We start from the raw sequence: 18988 nt of genomic DNA, 5'->3' as shown, positions 1-18988 counted from the left end.
AGACAAATGTCCTGTCTGCCCTAGTATGCACGCTCACCCACACAGGGGCACATACACACACTCACACTGGCAAGGCAGGAATTGGTCTTTTATTTATAAGGCTGGACTGGAAGTCCCAAGGTCTTAAGGATGGGTCACAATGTGTGTGGAGTCTCAGAGAGGTATGTCCTATAGCCAGAGCAGTGTCCCAAGCAGGAGAGTCCTGGCGAGGCCAATGGGGGAGGGGGGGTCCAGGCCCAGGCCTAGCTGGGCTGCAGCCCCAGTGGGAATGGTTTATCTACCAAGAGTGTGAGTTGGGTGGTCCACTTTACACTGACTTGGTTCCATGTCTGGGAGTCAAGGCTGCAGCTCAGGGTCATCCTGAAACTTGGATGCTGAGCCTATGGTAGGCAGAATTGGTCTAAATCCTCACCCACTAAAAAGGCAGCAGCCAAACACATTCTCTCCATTCTTTCCTTTTCTCCCTCCCTTCCTTTCCTCCTTTGATCTGATACTGGAACACTGATGGAGGAAGCAAGGTCACTGCTGTCGCAGAGCCCACAGTCGGGCACAGCCTGTAGACAAACAGGCAGCCAATCACAGTGCAGGACAGAAGGACACTAGCCTGGTCCTGGAGGCTGGGGACCACTTTCAGAGGAGACGGATTTTAAGCCAAATCCCAAAGGACTGGTAAGCACTAGCTCGGTGATCTTGATCAGAGAGATTGGTAGCAAGGAGGTCCCAAATCTGCATTTTAAAAACACCCTAGTAATTCAAGTTGGGGTAGAGGTAGGCATGGGGTTGGATCACGTGCTGAGAAACATTAGTGTGGGGGGTTAGGGAGGGAGACAGATGAGGGGGCTTCAGTGACAGCAGGGGAGGAGAGGGTGGTCATCTTTTAAATGCTAGACATTCTGGATGGGGACTCCATATCATGTCTCTTTGCACAGACTAAAGAAGGGGATACCTTCCCAGGATGCAGACATGAGGCCTAGAGGCCAAGGATCTGAGCTGAACTTTGTCCACAGAGGGAGTGCCTACAAAGGCCTAGCTCTTTTTTTTATTATTTTTAATTAATTTTTTTATTAACATATTATGTATTATTAGCCCCATGGGTACAGGTCTGTGAATCGCCAGGTTTACACACGTCATAGCACTCACCATAGCACATACCCTCCCCAATGTCCATAACCCAGCCATCCTATCCCAACCCCGCCCCTCAACCCTGTTTGTTTTGTGAGATTAAGAGTCTCTTATGGTTTGTCTCCCTCCCTATCCCATCTTGTTTCATTTATTCTTTTCCTACACCCCAAACCCCCCACGTTGCATCTCCACTTCCTCATATCAGGGATATCATATGATAGTTATCTTTCTCCGATTGACTTATTTCGCTAAGCGTAATACCCTCTAGTTCCATCCACGTCGTCGCAAATGGCAAGATTTCATTTCTTTTGATGGCTGCATAGTATTCCATTGTGTATGTGTGTGTGTGTGTGTATATATACATATATGTATATATACACACATATATACATATACATATATGTATATATACATATATATACATATACATATATATACATACATACATACATACACACATCTTTATCCATTCATCTGTTGTAGGACATCTAGGTTCTTTCCATAGTTTGGCTATTGTGGACATTGCTGCTCTAAACATTCAGGTGCACATGCCCCTTCGGATCACTACGTTTGTATCTTTATGGTAAATATCCAGTAGTGCAATTGCTGGGTCGGAGGGTAGCTCTATTTTCAACTTTTTGAGGAACCTCCATGCTGTTTTCCAGAGTGGTTACAGCTAGTTTTAACACTGGTGTGTTTCCCCTTGACTATAGGCAAGCCTCATAAAGCATGCATAAGTGGAAATCATGGCCTGCTCCTCTATCAGTGATTACTCTTTACTCTAGTCAGGCAGAGACATCTGGTCCCCCTGACAGTATTGGGCAGGGGAGGCATGGAGAGTTATGGGAAGTCAGCCTGCTTCTTCCACCTTTGCTTTGGGGAGTGGGTTATGTCCTGGAGGTCAGGGAGGTGAAAGATAAGGGAAGACCTGAGGGCAGATGTGAGACAGATCCCTTTACTCCCAAGAGATATGGATGAAGGGCAGTAACCATGTTTTAATTCTACTCCTTTCTCTCTCTTATTCTTCACATTCAGTCATTCACCAGGCTGGATCACTTCTTTTCTCTCCTCCCCTTTCCCACACCATTACTCTAAGTCAGACCTAACTCTTCTTTCTTGCTGCCATTTCTTTCTCCTGGCTTTTCCTCAGAAAACTCCTATTCACCCAACAAAGCCCAAATTATAATTCCTAGCTCTTCTCTGTGGCATTCTCTGACTGTCTCAGGCAGACCACACACATACACATACACACACACACACACACCACACACACACCTACATGAGAAACAATAACAACACTGGACTTGTGGTCTGAAGACCTAGATAGGAATCTGAATTATTTCTACTTTCTCTTACTAGTTCTGAGATGTTGGGCAAGTTACCAATCCTATCTGACTGAACCTCTTCCTTACTTCATCTGTAAAATGGGTACTTAATATTACCTCCTGCACTACTGTGAGTCTTAATAAGATAGACATCAAGATGGATATGTAGACAACCCATTGTTGAATTGCTTTTAATTCTGAGCACATTAAGCCCTGATGTCTCCCACCCTACCTAAGACTTCCCTTCAGCTGGTGGGTGTACTGCAGGAGACACCCAGCTCTCTGTCCTTTTGCTCTGTGCCTGCACCCAGGAACCTACAAAAGAAAGCCACCTGAGTACATGATCCTCCAATCCACCGTCACCCCCGGAAAGGAGGTAAAGGCCTTTATGAGTTTGGCCCACTTGGTGAAGTTTGGACACATTGTTCTTATCCAGTGTCCCCCAGTCTGCCCCAGATTAGAGTAGAGGAAAGAGAACTTTCTTCCCCTCCTATGCCCTTGTGCCTCTGGCGGTTTTCCTTGAATCCTCAATCAGGAAGCTACGGCCAGCCTCCCTGACTGCGGTTCTCATGTGTGGGCACACGGGTCCTGAGCTCTGAGCATCCTGCCCTCTGCTCACCCTTCCCCCAGGCCTGCCTTTCCCTACAGCCCTGCCTGCCTGTCTTGCTGTTAACATCGAAGGACAAATGCAGTCCTATATTTCAAAGTCATTGGGCAGATCTGATTAATTTTGGAAATGAACAACACGAAGATTCATCACAAATTTTCAGGTATGAGCAGCAATAAACAAAACCAGAGCATGGAGCGCTATTTATTTATTAAAACAGTAAATTGAAGGGAAATGGGCTATTTATTTTGCACGATGTCTTCCACAGAAATAATTGGCTCATTAATCACACTCTCGCTGTGGTCACGTTCAGAAGGTCAGGCTATCCAGGGAATTGAAACAGGGGTGGTGTGTGCAGTGCCGACAGCATGTGAAGCCCAGGGAGGCTGGTTCCTGGGGGCCCAGGCATGTCCCGTGGATCCGGTACCATAGGACGGCAGCCAGGCAGCTGGAAGGCAGTGCGGCACAGTGGCTCTGGCCACAGATGGGCAGCAGGGGGCCAGAGATCAAACTCTGGCTCTGGCCACTTCCTGGCTGTATGACCTTGGGCAAGCTGGTTTACCTCCGTGCCTTGACTTCATCTATAAAATGATGCTGGTAAGGAACCCAACTTGTAGGGTACCAGGAGCTTGAGTGAGTGGGCAAAGCGCTAGCATGCTTTGTGTTCTTACACATGTTAGTTGTATTTGCTCTTTTGGTGCAGGCAGAGCCTCAGGCTGGGGCACTCTGGTGTCAATGGAAGCTTGGAGCATAAGGTTACTGGGGCCCCAAGGGAGGCAGAATAGTACAGCAAAGGCTACGAGGTCAGGCTCCGCAGTCAGCCTCCTTGGCTTCAAATCCAACCTGTCTCTTACTGGTTATATGTCCTTGTAGAATGATTTGGTTTTTCTGTGTCTCAGTGTTTTCCTCCCTCCCTCCCTTCCTTCCTTCTTTCTAAGATTTTATTTATTTGTCAGAGAGAGAGAGAGCACGAACACAAGCAAGGGGGAGAAGCAGAGGGAGAGAGAGAAGCAAACTCCCCGCTGAGCAGGGAGCCCAATGTGGGGCTCGATTTCAGGACCCTGGGTTCATGACCTGAGCTGAAGGCAGATGCTTAACCAACCAAGCCAACCAGGTATCTCAAGTGCCTCAGTTTTCCTAACTGTAAAATGGGGGTGATCATAATAGCACTACTTGATAAGATTATAATGAATGTTCAATGAGAAAATAAGTAGAAAGTACCTACCTCAATGCCTGAGCATAGAAATAATGAAATACTTGTTATGATGATCTTTTTTAGGACTTTCCCGGCCTGTGACTTTCCCCTAGACACCAGGCATGGTCCAGGCATGCTGGAGGTAAGCAGACATGCTGAACTTCAGGTCCCTTCCCTGGCAGGGAGGGGAGGGGGCCAGAGCCCCAGGGGACGGGCTGAGGAAAATGCATCTGCAGCAAAGGACAGTGCCACAGGCCATAGGGATGTGGATTGGGGATCACTGGTGTCTGAGTGGCACCAGTGTCACAGGCATGGGGTGGCCAGGAGCAGCTTCTCCTGCAGCAGACCTGGAGACTGGCATGGGGGAGGTGACTGGGGCACATGCAGAGGCAGTGAGGGGATGAGACAGGAAGGGAGGAATGCCAGTATAGAGCACATTAAAGTGGGCCATTGGGGCTCAGCCTCATGGGGGACCCCTTGAACCACTGGGGGATTAGGCCTCATACTTGTGACTCTGAAGGGTGAGGAGGCCCATCCCTCATTGACTGGGGCTTGTTCCTGAGGCCGGAAAGCACGGGCATGTGCCTACGACCAGGGAAGGGCCTCAGGCAGAGACGCAGGAAGCTGCAGGCGCTGTCGGTCTGTGACTGTTAGGTGACCTTCGCGGCCAGCCAGGATGTGGCCAGGTCACTGACAGCTTCTACAAACAAGTGTGCCTGTCTTCCAGCGGGGAGGGAGAGGCCCGTCTTCTCCCTTCCCTACTCAGAGTGGCTGGGCCCACCGGCATGGACAGGTGGGGGCTGGGGCCGAGCTGTGGGCCCAGGCTGTAGGCTGTCACACTGCAGGGGTGACTGTCCAGGCAGTAAGATACTAAGAGCTAAGACCTTACAGCATTACCATGTCCCAGTCACCATTCCATGGGCTTTACACCCATTTACTCATTGCATTTTTACAACCCTGTAAAAACACAGTCTTTAAGGAGAAGTTGCAGAGACATGAAGCGGTAATGCAGCCTCCGGGGACCGTCCCGCTAGTAACTGGGGCTGTCTGACTCAGAGGCCCGGCTCTTGGGCCTTTCTGGCCTACAGCAGGGGTGAGGCACAGGCAGTGGAGGGGTGGGGCATGTGGGGAGGGTAAATAAAAGGGGTGCTGGGGAAGGAGGTAGAGGCTGTCCTGTGTAGCAGGAGGCCAGGGTGAGTGCAGGAAGGAGGGCATGTGGGACCTAGTTCAGGCCGGTGCAGAGCTAGGCTCTCAGCCTTCAGCAGCAGGGGATCGGAATTGCCGGACCGCTGGTTAAAACCCTGACTCTTTCTGACTCAGGAGCCGTAGCTGGGGCTTGAGAGTTGGGGACCAGACGTGGGGTCTGGTGGTGGATGGTGACGGGTGGGTGGCCACGCGGGGAAGGCTCTTGTTTGAATGAGGTGGAGGAGTCCGTGGAGAGAAGGGACAACTCCCTCTTGAGGGGCCTACTTCCTGTGTCCACCTCCTGGCGTGGGGAACCCTCCTCTGTGGTTAGATTACTGATCCCAAAAAGGTAGGTGCTGGAGCTGCAGGCCCCTGGGAAGGAGGCCCCAGAGAGCTTGAGGGGGTGAGTGGGGCTGAAAGTGATCTGGGAAGCATTTCCTCCCCTGAGCCTTACAGCCCCGTCACTCACTATTGCTCTGCTATGAGCCAGAGGGCTGGAGGTGGTGCTGGGGTGTCCTTCAAACTGAGCACGGGAGCTCCCAACCTGAGGAAGGCCTCTTGGGATGGGAAGCTTTTGGAGGGACGAGGATTAGGTAACAGGCTCCAGGAAAGATGGTTCTATTCTGAGGGTCACTGACATCCTGAGGATGGGCCCAGAGGGGTGACTTGGAGCCCTAACTGCATAAGCCATGTGTTATGGGTTCAATGGTATTCCCCCAAAAGCTCAGAAGTCGTCACTGCTCAGTGCCTCAGAATGTGACCTTGTTTAGAAACAGAGTCTTTACAGAGGTAATCCAGTTAAAATGAGGTCACAACAGGGGGCCCTACTCCGGTATAACCCATGTCTGTATAAAAACAGGACATGTGGCCAGTGAGGCAGACACACACAGAGGGAAGAAGACAGTGAAGACCCAGGAGGCACACGGCCACCTGCAGCGGAGGAGCAGCCGAGGCTACCAGAAGCCAGGAGAGAGACCGCAACCAGATCCTCTCGCACGGCCCTCGGAAGGAACCAACTCGGAGCATGCCTTGACTTTGGACTCAGCCTCCAGAACCAGGACAGAATGAACTTGTGTTGTGGCAGCCACCCAGTCTGCGGCCCTTTGTATGACCGTCCCAGGAAACAAATACACCGTGACTCATGGAAGGAGCCACAAGCTGGGGGCGTCTGCAGGCGAGGGCCGTTGCTGGGGGCCTGAGCAGGGGCCTGCTCTGGGAGGTGAGGGAGGAGACCCTAGGGGAGGCCAGAGCAGCCTGAAGTCTGAAGCCCCCCAGCAGGTGCTGCAGGGGCCAGCAGGCGACGCCGCTCTCTCCAGGAATGCCTTCTCCAGAGGCCACGTGTGCGGTGGTACAGGCAGAGGGAAGCCAGAAGGTCACCGTGCCCTTCTTGCCACCCTAGGCCTAATGGAGAAGGCTGGCGGTTTGATCAAGCTCCCACTGCTGGCAGAGGCTTCGAGTCTCCTTTCTTGAGGATGAGAGGCAGGAGGAGCGAAGAGCTACAGGAACTCTGATGTTCTGAGGACCCAGGAAGGCACCTGTGTGAGCCCCAAGTGACCGCAGAAACCCTCTTCTTAATCAATAGTGTTTTATTGTCAGTTATAAATATTCTCCATCTGTCCCCTATTTACAGTTGCAAAATAGTTTATGACACTATACCATCACCCACCATTCGGCACCTTTCTAGAAACTCCATGAAAATCGCATAGGAAATAAAAAGCTCTTTTGGCGGGGTGGGGGGTGGGGAATCCCACAAACCTGGCTCCCCCCACCCCCCGACTCCAAACCACCCGACGCGGACAGCAGGCAGCAGGTGCTACACAGTAGCAAAGGGATGGGCGCAGGTGGCTCCCGGCAGGGTCAGGACGCCAGGCTCCTCAGGACGTTGGTGATGCTCCAGTGCTGGCCGGAGCACCTCTGCAGCACCAGCTGGAAGCCGAACTCCGAGTCGCTGTTCTCCTGCAGCTCCAGGCAGCGCTTGGACTTGCGGTTCTGGATGGGGCCTCCCTAGGGGCCAGGGCGGAGAGGGCCATCAGAGGGGAGAGGGGAAACGTGGGGAGATCTGGGGCACCTCGAGCCCAGAGGCAAACAGGGGGAGGCCTAGAATTATCAGTGCGCCCTGAGGCCTAAAAGCAGAGAGGCTCTGAGGGGTAGGGGGGCCAGCATCCCCATGCAGACTCAGGCTCCCTCCTCTGATATGTCGGTCTCCTCCCTCAGCTCCCACAGCTTTCAGGCGGCCACACCAACCTCCTTGCTTTACATCGGGGTTCCTGATATTGAGCAAGCAAGCTGTGTCCTATGTTGGGGGGGTCCTTCTGCATGTTTCTGCAGCAGGCCAAGCCCCAGACATGTTTCAAGGCTCAGCTCCTGCTCCCTCTCCTCCAGAAGCCGTCTCACCTCCCACCTCACCCCCACCCACACCTCCCCTCCTCCAGTCTACCCAGCTGGCCGGATGCTCTTCACCCTGTGCTTTCTCCAGCTCAGTGCTACTGACTGGTGGTGGAATTACTTGTTTCCTTGTCTCTCCCCGACCTACACTGAGAGTTATAGGTCTTATCAGTTTCTGTGCCCTCAACATCCAGTAAAAAGCCTGGTACCTAATAGATGATCGGTAAATGTTGGTTGTCAAGATCCGCAGAGGGGAGAGGGGATGGGTCACAGGACAGGAGTGCAGTGCCAGCTGTTTTAGTCTGGAGGGGCCCTGAGCAGGCCTGGCAGTGGGGAGAGGGAGGCCCCTGCCCCTATGACCACAGCCCACCCCCAGCGACATCCCACGCCTGCCCCAGTGAACAGCATGCTGGGAGAGAGGGAGACAGCAAACTTCCACTGTAAGGGGGCACGTCCCCAGTCTCCCACTATTCCTGTGGTGCCAAATGACACGTGCCAAGAGAAGAGTAAGACTCAGTTCTCACAGTGACCTAAGAAGCTGGCAGTATGTACCGCGGCTGGACACACACAGCCCCAAGACCCCACACTGCCATGCTCGGGCGTGTATCTAGCAGAAATCCGGGCACCAAAGACAAGCACCTGCGTGCTTCTGAAACCTGATTTGAAAAAGCTCCCACCTGGAAGCAAACCCAGGCGTCCATCAGTAGTAGAATGGATCAATGACCTGTGGTATTCACGCACTGGAATGCTGTACAGTATCAGAAATACACAGACCAGAGCTCCGGTCAAGGTGACTAAGCCGAACAGATGCATCAGCACTGGAGGCCAGGCAGAGAATGCACAGAGAATTCCCCATATATGCACCTGCCAGACAGGCAACGCAGGACCAGTGTTAGAGCCAGGATGGGGGTGATCTCTGTGGAGGAGGGACTGGGAAAATGACTGACAGTAGCCAAAGAAGGGGTTCTGGGGTGCTGGTGGTACACTCGTTCCTGACCTGGCTAGTGGGAACACAGGTGTTTGCTTTGCTTTAAATCGTTGAGTCGGACATTTACATTTGTACATGTTTTTGTATGTATGTGTGTTATTTTCCAATTTAAAAAATTTGAAAAAATGTAGCTCCCTCAGAAGGGACTCTGAACAGTGGGTGAGGGAGGCAGGTAGTGAGAAGCTGGGTGGCCAAGGTGAGCAGAAGTGTGTCTGTGTGTATTCAAGGGAAGAAAGCAGCTCTCTCCTTGCTGTGCTCCAAGGCCAGCCGTGACTCACTGCACCCAAGAGCAGACAGAAAACAGCAAAGGGGAAACCCAAAGAGCAAGCCCATCTGGGGACTCTGGGCTCAGCCTGAGAGACAGCCGCAGGTGGAGGCCCTGCAGGAGCGGAGGAACGAGTGGCCATCCGACCAGGGCTCGGAAAGGACCCTGGAGTCCCCAAGTGGAAGACACTCTGAAGGCAGCCCTTCCTGCTCTCATCAAATCCCTGAAGGACCTCTACTTCGCCCTGGGGCCTCCCAGAATGACGCATGCAGCCCTCCTGAACCAGCGTTTTCTTTCCCGAGCTGCTCTGCCCAAGAGCGTTCTCCTCCCACTGAACTTAAATCCTTGTCTTGGAGGCATCCAGCAAGGCACCCCAGATCGTCCCCTGGGGTTCCCGACTTGGGTCTGCTCCTGCTTCTCTACCCTTTCCCTCCCAGTAGGGGAAGGTGAGGACCATGTCCCCCGAGTTCTACGTTTTTCTAGGTTAACCAGACCCAGTTCCGCGTGGAACAATTTTGTATGATTTTCCATCCCGGCCACCCTCCTTTGGACCGACTCCAGTTATTCTGTGTCACTCAGAACTGACTGCCAAGTGGAAGCCACCACCTCGTTTCCACTGGACAAAAGGCTCCTTTAACACAGCCAACTAATTGGCCTTTTGGTGGCCACACCATGCTCCTGGGATGATGATGGCATGACAGCGCCACGCTGTCCCCTTGGAAGCTGTGGGTCCCCATCCCATCTCACAAAAGCTGGACCTCTGGACCTAGAGGCATCCCTTCTGACATTGCTCCAAGTGAGGCCAGCCCCTCGCGCTGCTGGGCCCAGGTTTCTATGGTTTCCGTTTCTGTGGCTTGAGCACATTTGCTGCCCACACCTGGGTTGGGCCACATCACTGCTGCTTCCTTGGCACATGTGTGGCTGGTCCCCCGCCCCACCGACGTCCCTGCCCACTGGTGGTGCGCCCCAGCCCACGCTGCTAGGAGTGGAGCGGAGGCAGGCCGTGGGTGAGACCAGCCCGGCTCTCTGATTCACAAGGCCTGCCTGCTCTCCTGTCGGGGAGATGGGAAGGGCAGGTCAGTAGATGGCCATGGGCCATGGCCATGGGGGAGCTGCTCCACTGGTTCCACGGTGTCAAGGACCAGATGATCATTTATGTCCTGATTACCAAGGACGAGCAGGAGGAGTCATGGGAAACCGTCTCTTCAGCTCCAAAACAACAAACGGATGTGAGGCTGCTCGAGGTTCAGATGAGGGGCTCTGGAAAAAGTGCATGACGGGCAGGACGGGGGCCAGGCCGTGAGCTCACTCACTCTGCTCAGGCCCGACTTCTCAGTGTTTCCTCAGGGGCCAGGCTGGGCCTTGCTTGCCAGGGGCTGGGCTGCTTTGGCCACCCGCGGATCACCCAACTCGGAGAAACCTGTCCAAAACACAGAAGGCCGTGGCCTCTCCTCTCCTGCCACAACTCATGCACATTCTATGCCTTCCACAGTGCACCTTGCCAAGCCTGAGAGGGAGGGAGGTCTCTGAAAAGGAAAGTGTTCCTTCCAAGACCCAACTACGACATTTCCCAGGCCCCATCCTGGCCCTCAGGGCCCTGGAGACAGGAAGCGCAGTGATTCTGGGGCAGAAACAGCCTGTGTGGCCTCTGGGCAGGATGTGGAAGAAACAGAGTGAGGCCAAGAGCTGTGAAGGAGATGGGGCCTCAGTGAGACTGTCTGGGCCTGTCAGGGAGGGTGAGGTATGGGGTCAAGGCCAGCTCCCTCCCTAGAGGCTCCAAGAGGAGAATCTTCTAGAGCAGAAGAGAAAGGCCTGCTTGGAGGCCTCCTTGTGGTGCCCTGGAATGTGTCTTGGGAACATGTCTGGGCTATGGGAAGGGGAGGCAGGCTACTTTGGGTGCTGGAGCAAGCCTGGCCACTCCTAGCCTCCCTCCTGTCTTCCTTTTCGGACCTCAGCTTGTCTCACTCAGTCAACTCCGGGCTCTCACCCACTCTCAGGGCACATGCCCTTCACCACAATGGCAAAGGAACCTTGCTTTCTTCCATTGGATCTCTTCCTGGTGAGCTCAGCACCCTCGAGAGAGGCCTGCTGCTGTTACTCTCCGCAGCTCTGCCTGCAGGCTCTGTGGGGAGATGGAGCTAATAAGGGTCAGTGCCTATTTCCCAGGTACCTCGTGCCGGGTCAGATGCCCTCCAGGCCCAATATCACGTGGTCCTCATGGGAACTCGGAGGGGTGCAGATGGCAATCATCCCCACTTCACAGAATTGGAGACGGTGGCTCAGAAAGATTGGGACACAGGCCCAGGGTCACGTGGTCTGGAAGTGGCAGAGCCAGGCTGGGAGTCCCATTCACTGTTCCTGTGTGCTGGGTCTGCCACACCATTCCTCCCACCCCCGGCGTGTCTCAAAGCAGCGGTCTCCACCGAGAGCTGCAGGAACCTCCGTGCCTGGGGCAGAGGAAGGTCATCTTGCTGGGCTTCAGCCTCTGGGGAACCAGTTTGGGCTAGTTCCTTCGAGGGCTCTCTGCAGACACACGAGTCATCCATCCATCCAAGATTTAATGAGAGCCTACTGCGTGCCAGGAACAGTTCTAGGTCATGGAGGTACATGAGTGACTAAGCAGGAAAAGATCTTTGTCTTCACGGAGATGATATTCCAGGAAGGGAAGCAAAGAGTCAATTCTCTGGCATGTTAGAAAGCAATGACGCCATACACAAAAATGTAGGGCAGTGCTCTGGGCTGAACGTGAGTCCTTGAAATTCCTGTGTTGAAGCTCTTATCCCCAGTGTGATGATATTTGGAGGTGGGGCCTTTGGGATGTCTTTTGGCCACGTGGGTGGAGTCCTCGTGGATTAGATTAGCAGCCTTATAAGAACAGATGCAAGAGAGATGAGGTCTCCCTCTGCTGTGTGAGGATGGGTGAAAAGGTACACACACCTGCAGGCCAGGCAGAGGGGTCTTAGTAGACACTGCCTGCTGCCACCTTGATCTTGGACCCCCCAGGCTTCAGAAATGTGAGGAATAAATGTTGGTTGGTTAAGCCTCTCCGTCTATGGTCTTCGTGTTCTAGTAGCCTGAATGGCCTCAGACAACCCGGGAAGGGAGCTGGGGAGCGGTGGTGAACAGGCAGCCGTCAGGATGATTCTCACTGGGAAAGCACGAAGGAGGAGAGGACAGTCCCTGTGCCCCAGAGCAAGGCTCCCATAGCTGCAGAGGCCTGGGGAATTCAGCAAATGGCACGGAGGCTGGGGAGCAGCTCAGATGTGGGGAGGGAGCAAGAGATGAGGCCCGAGAGGTCCTCGAGGGAGGGGCAGGTTGTGTGGGGACTCACAGCCACTGAATGAACTTTGACTCTGAATATGGTGACAAGGGCCAGCCACTGCTGGTCGGACTGACATGTTCAGTGGTCCACTCTGGCCGCCGTGTGGAGTGGGGAACGTTGAGCATTGGAGGAAGGAAGGAAGCAGGGAGGCTGTGTGCCGGTTCTGGTCCTCATAGCTAGGGACCTGCCCGCAGCACCTGGGCCAGGCCCCCAGCTCGGAGGGGCCGGCCCTGCCCTCCAAGGATGGCACTGTCCCTCGGTTTACCAGTCCAGTCAACAAAATTATTTGTGTAATACATACAACTACAGGATGTGGAAACACACAATACTTTTAATTAAAGAATTTAAATAAGGGCAATTAAACCTGGCAGGAGAGATGCTCCAGCACACAGAGAGCTTAATTGGAATGGAAACCGAATTAAATATGGAAACAGCATTAAAAAAAATCAAAAGCTGAATGTATAGAATTAAGGAGACTAATAATAATTCCTAGAGGTGGGTTCCCAGCCCCCAGCCTAGTTCCTTCTCCTTCTGGGCCTCTGTGGAGTAGTCCCTTGGAAGGGCTTGAGAAGTGTGTGGGTAGAAGCAAAGAATGTGGGACTCTGCTCCTGGCTTTGCCTCTGGATTTGTGTTTTGCCATGGAGCCCTGACGATGTGCACAGCAGGGCTGGGGGAGCTGCAGTCCAGAGCCCCTTTGGCGGAGTCACCTGGGAGCCGACCCCAGATCCTGCAGACATGCATCTCTTCTCTGTCTTAGTTTCCCCAACTACGTGCCTGTGGCAGCTAGAGGTTTCTTAACTAGACCCGTTCCTCCTCGGGTATAGGCTGGGTACAGATTAGACAGAGTCTCTGGAGGGCTTATTTACTATGGATCACTTCTGGGTCTGCCATGGGGCCCGGAAATGGGCCTTTTTAAGTTCCCAGGTGCTGCTGCTGCTGGCCATGCCGGTTGGGGGACCCCAAACCAGCTGTCACCCTCTCTCCAGGAAGGATGAGGCCTGGCTTGTCACTTGCACTTGGGACCTGAGGAGGAGCAGCTGGAGTACCTGGGCGGAGCGCTCAGCTGCTCTCCTGTTTCCCTCCAAGCTGTTCAGAGGAGGTTGTGTGGTCGGACACCTGTATTCCACCGTCTTCCCTGCTTATTTCAGAGCTCCTGTGCCACTAGCCTTTCTAATTAATTTTCCACAGGCAAGTGGCCCGTGGGTCTTTGGCTTTAAGCATGGTGGGCCTGGGAGTTCCAGATTAAGTAGTTAATGATTAGTAACCTGATTTCAAAGCATGGGTGAGACGTTAGCCCTAGTTAAAGAAACTCTGAGATTAAGTCTTTTTGTAGAGGAAAGTGGTCTTTCTGTATTATGAATATTCAACACTATATTTATTCAATAAGTGCTTTGGCATTTATTTTTCTTAAAGGAGGCTCACCAGTGCCTGAGTGACAGTCTGCCTGCGATTTGCCGGGAAGGTCCATTGGACCGAAGACAGGGTAATGGCAATGTCAAGTGCCCAAAAAAAAAAAAAAAAAAGGTGAAGGGGGTTGCGGAGATAGCAGTGTGGCTGGAGGGAGCTCACCGAGGAGGCAGGAATCCAGCCAGTTCACACACACCAGTGACCGGCTTGGCAGGGAGACTCCAGCCCCAAGTGCCCACTGCAGCTATCCATTGGTTTCTAGATTCTAGAGGCAAGACAAAGGCACCATGGGATGGTGGTTTTGAGCACGGATCCCAGAGGCAGAATTCCTAGATTTGGCCTTAGACAAATGACTTAATCTCTCTGTGCCTCGGTTTCTTCATCTGTAAAATGAGGATAATCAAAGTCCCCACCAGCATTGTCGTGGGGAGTTATGCCCTATTTATAAAGCAGTTACAATACTATGTGGCACCTAGGAAGCATCATATAAATGTTTGATAATAAATTTAAAAATCTTACTCAGGTCTGAATAGCGGGGACCTGAGCCACCATCCCTGCTCCTGGCTCCTGATCTCTGTGGCATGAGCAGGAGGAAGGGGGTGGGTGTGCTGACTACCATAAACTGAAAATCACAAACTTCTATGACCCACGCACGGCTCTGACAGTCCTTGAAAACCGGACAGTTCCACATTTGCCCCTCCATATGACATGGAAATGAAAAGGTGTTTTATTCCAGAGCCATAATGAAATACCCGATTATAGTCTTCTTTTCAGTACAAAAGGTTCTTGAAGTCGGACTTCTTGACAGCGACTGGGGATCAGAGCACGAGAAAAGTCAAGGACTCCTCCTCCTTGTGTGTTGGGAAATTCTTTGGCAGAATTAGCCATGCTCCCTGGGAAATGTGTTCTGCAACTAGGTTCTTTTTTGAGTGGGTTACTCGTCTTGCATCAAATTATCAAATTAGACCTCACAAATCAGAGCCAATCATCATGGACATGGAGGGTTGGCTCTGCACTCAGCTCTCTTCCGGGCAGTGTCCTCATACTCTTGAAAATTTCTTCTCTCCTGGCATTAACAGACATCTCTGTTGTTATCCTTTATGTTCCCCATTTGGAAAATGCATAAATGCTTCACAGAGAATGAGGCGAGCACAGGAGCTCAGGTGTGGGTACAGCTAACCATAGGAGCACTGACCTATGTGCACTTGGACTCCCAGAGGGGCCCTCCTGCCATTGCCACCAAAGAACCCAAAAGCCAGGAGGTGTGACGGCACACCCCCCAGTCTGGGAGCAGCATGAAATACAGCCTGAATATCCCGACGTTTCATGAAAGCCCCCTGTTTTAAAAAATATTTACACCAATTTGTACTCCAGTCTGCACGGTATGCATATATTTCCACCTCCCTATTTCAAATCTGAAGTTAGAGGAAGAAGTACATTTTCACCCTACAATTTTGAGTGCCCCACTTAACACATGTCCATTTTGCGGTTGGGATGTACCAACCTCTGAAAGTGTTCTTTGCCAGAACGAGGGATTTCTCCAACTAAACAGGGGCCTCTATTAGGTTGAAATGTCCTTTTTCAGTGTGCACACATGTGTGCAAGGACAGAAATCACTGGTAAAATTTAGTCCATCTTGAGGTTTCCCACAGACTTGCCTCGAGACCTGGTACACAGGAGGACTCTGGTTAATATTTGTGGATTTTTTGAAAAAAGAAAGAAATCCTTCATTCGATTAACAGCACATTGGGGGGCTCCTCTGTCTCAGCTCTCCATCAGGTGCTGGAGACCCTGGACACGCAAGACAGCCTGGCCCTCTGGTGTCGCGGTTGATGGAAGAGAAGGACGTGGAAATAATGGAAAAACAATTGCGGAGAGTAGGGTGAAGGTGGCCCTCATACAAGTTCGGCTCATTCTCGAACTTGTGGGGCCTTTTACTGAGGCAGGCCCACAGCAGCTTCTAGGTGGGAGAGCACTCCTCAGGGCTTCCTGTCTGGTTTCATCTCAGTGTTACAGAATTCCAGGGTTGGCAATCCCTTAAGGCCATCCAGTCCAAATGCAGGTAGAGCTGTAGAGTCTCAGATGGCCCCTTGTGTGATCCCTGGAGCCCACCTCTTCCCAGAACCACCAACTTTGTATCTGGACAAGTCTGACTACGAGAAAGCTGCTCTACCAGTTGTCCTGGATTTGCAAGCCCCCACTCAGGGCCAACAGGACTAGACTGCTTTCCAGTGCGTAGGGCAGCCCTTCAGCTGTTAGAAGGCAGAGCTGAGATGTTTCTGGTCTTCCTGGCCCAACAGTCTGCATTTCTTCAACCATGCATTTAGGTAGGTAGGTAGAATTTAAGGAGGCTGGACCTTAGAAGACAAACATCGTAACAGCCCTCCTATGGCAAGAGTCCCGTTACGAGCATCTTGAGGAGAAGGCTCCAACATTTGCTTCACCATTCAAAGGAATGGTAGTGGGGGAAGGGCACATCTCATTACCACCGAGAGGCAGTCTGTTCTGTTGCTTGGTAGGTGTCCTGCCACAAAGTTCTCTGCTTACTCCCTCTCCTTCTGTGGGTGTGAGGCTCACTGACTAAAGGCCTCTTTCACTAACTCTTCATCACCAAATCTCAGAATCCCCCAAATCTCAGTATGTGGGATACTCTCAGAAGATTGAAAGCCCTATAATTTATAGGTATCAGTTTAGGACATTCTATATACCAGGAGGAATCACAAGCTAGAGGAATTGCAGAAGGCAATAACGACAACTTCTGGTGGTCTTGAAATTCTATCATGTGTTGATGTGGGAAATGTTAGCCATCTAGGCACAGGCGTGCGCCTTGAGAGGGATGATGCTGGCTGCCCACCGACTGTTCTGCAAACCCAGAGCCTAGGGTGGTCCTGGATTCATAATCCCCCCCTCACAACTCCCTTCATTTCATTCATCACTACTTCCAAGAGACTGCAGCAATGTCTCAAAGTCCCCCCAACAGCTATCTGGCTTCATGACCCCATGACGACCGAGTCTGCTCCATCTCTCACGGGAATGATGGGACAGCCCCCTAACTCGTTTCCCTGTCTCTTTTATCTCAGTCCATCCTACACTCTGGTACCAGAGGGATTCAGACCCCGTCGTGGCAAGCCAAGGCTTAAGATGTCCCCTGGTTCCTCCCTTTGCTTTTAAGGTGAAGTTCAATTTGTTGGCATGGGTTTCAACAATCACCATTCTCTGCACCCAGACTGACTCTTATGTCTGATCTCTCTCATGTTCCTTTGGAAATTCCAAGTTCCGCCCGCACCAACGTTGGATTTCTGTTCCTCAAACATGCTCTGTTTTTTCTTGCCTTTGCCCAGGCTGAGCCTCGGCATGGGATGTTCTCCCTTTTTACACCTGGGAACTGTCCTAAAACTTTCAAGAACCGGATTAAAGAAGCCTTGAATGTGAAACCATCCTGGAGCCCATCAAGCCCGGGTCCTGGTACACCACACCTCCCCTCATTTCTGGTCTCATCGTCTATTTGGTTACGTGTTTATCTGCTCAGGATCTCCTCCAGGGCAGAGGCCGTGCCTGCCTCTTATCTGCTTCCCTCCTGCCCAACCCCCATGCTCAATGAATGTTTGATGAATGACTGAAGGAAAGAATGTTCATCATCAGAAAATGGCTCATCAGAGCCCTGTGCATCAGCATTGCCAAGAGATGTTTTCATCAAGTGTGGTTGCTCAGTGTCAGTATCTCACGCTGTCCTGATTCATCCTGAGCATCGGAAATTCAGAAGAGCTTGCAGGGGATAGAAGAAAGGCATTTTATTTGTTAAACAGAAAATCAGGGTATGAGATGGAACGCTAAGATATGCAAATGCCTGTCTTCTTTGTGGGAGAACCTGGGAGAAATGCACTAGATTATTTTGAAATTAATTCAGCCTGAATGTCTGTGGAGTTTAAATGCAGCCCTCAGGAGAGTAAATAGTGCAGAATGTGAAACCAGAAAAGAGATTTGAGATGCACCAGCAAAAGCTTCTTTCAGCCCAACTTCTGCACCTGATCATTCTACTTGGTAGGAACTCTATGTAATTTGCAAAGATTAAAACCTGTTGCAAGAGAATTAGCCCAAGCACATGATTTAATCACGTAAGAGGCTTCCAGCCTCTGCTGGCCTTGTCAACAGTAGTTCCTAACCTGTGAGGGCTTGCGGACAGATTCCAGGTTGCTTGACAAATATCACTTATTTTGCCTTAAACAAAAATTTCACATACATTAATCTTTAAATATCAAGCGAGAGTGGCTTCTCTGGGTTTGCAAATTAGGGATTTAAAAATGTGATTTCCAAAGAGTTCTTGGGAGGAGGATCAAAGATGGGACTGCCGACGCACCCTGGGAGTTTAATTGGATATATGTGTAAGTGGCTGAAAACCACCCAGGGCCCGGGGATTCCATGTCCAAAACACTGCCTGCTTTGCTGGTCACCGTGTCCTTTCAAGTAGGAGTCACATGAGGCTGCCTGTTCAAGGCCACACACTGAGATGAGGAAAGGAAAGAGCTGGATTTGGGGGTGTCTTTGCCTTGATGCCGCCTGTTTTAGGGATATGTTCCTTTGTTTGCCCCAATCAGGGATGGACAGAGGAGCTGACGGCCAGCCAGAACCACTGAGGCCTCTGGAGAGGGAGAGGAGTCACCTCAGCCTGAGCCTTGGGGCATGTCTGTCTGGGAGGGTTGGAAAAAAGGCCGATGTGCCCGTGCGTGGGGCTGGGCTGTGAAGCAGCCTGGGTTCGGGCGCAGCCAGCCTATATGAACTCGAGCTCCATCTCTCGGGGTGCATGACCTTGGGCAGGCGAACTTTATCTTGTTTCACTGTCTTGGATATGGAACTGCTTGGCTTACTAACACCGCACTTCCCAAGGCTGAGGCTCTACCGAGTTCTGTCTCCCGGGTGATTCTGGAGTTCCTCCAAGGAATGAGGCTTTGCAAAGGGGCCAGGGAGCTCACTCCAGTTCAAGAGCACACATACCCCAGTGACACAGGATCTCCAGAGCATCAGGTGCCTGGCTGGCCCCTGGCCTCCTGGGGCTATTCCAGAAGCCCAGAGTTCCTCCTCCTTCTCCCTGCCAGTTGAAGCGGCATTTGCTTGTCCATTAGAGGCCTCCCAGCCACACCTGTCAAGCTGCCCAGCCCATACCACCAGAAGCTGGGCTCCCTGGGGGCA

The 18988-nt window shown here is 52.0% G+C and overlaps 1 protein-coding gene across 1 annotated transcript in view; it reads right to left on the bottom strand.

Annotated features, from left to right (window-relative positions):
* Positions 1–7007: 7007 nt before the first annotated feature.
* GALNT18 (polypeptide N-acetylgalactosaminyltransferase 18) overlaps positions 7008–18988 on the bottom strand; it is a 341676-nt gene continuing 329695 nt past the window's right edge. The window contains exon 11 of the mRNA XM_080816994.1: positions 7008–7438. Coding sequence (XP_080673120.1) covers positions 7292–7438 — 147 coding nt within the window. The 3' untranslated portion in view covers positions 7008–7291. The remainder of the gene's footprint in view (positions 7439–18988) is intronic.

This window comes from Martes martes, assembly GCF_963455335.1.
Source record: "Martes martes genome assembly, chromosome: 10".
NCBI lineage: Eukaryota > Metazoa > Chordata > Mammalia > Carnivora > Mustelidae > Martes > Martes martes.
This window is presented reverse-complemented; position numbering and strand designations above follow the sequence as displayed.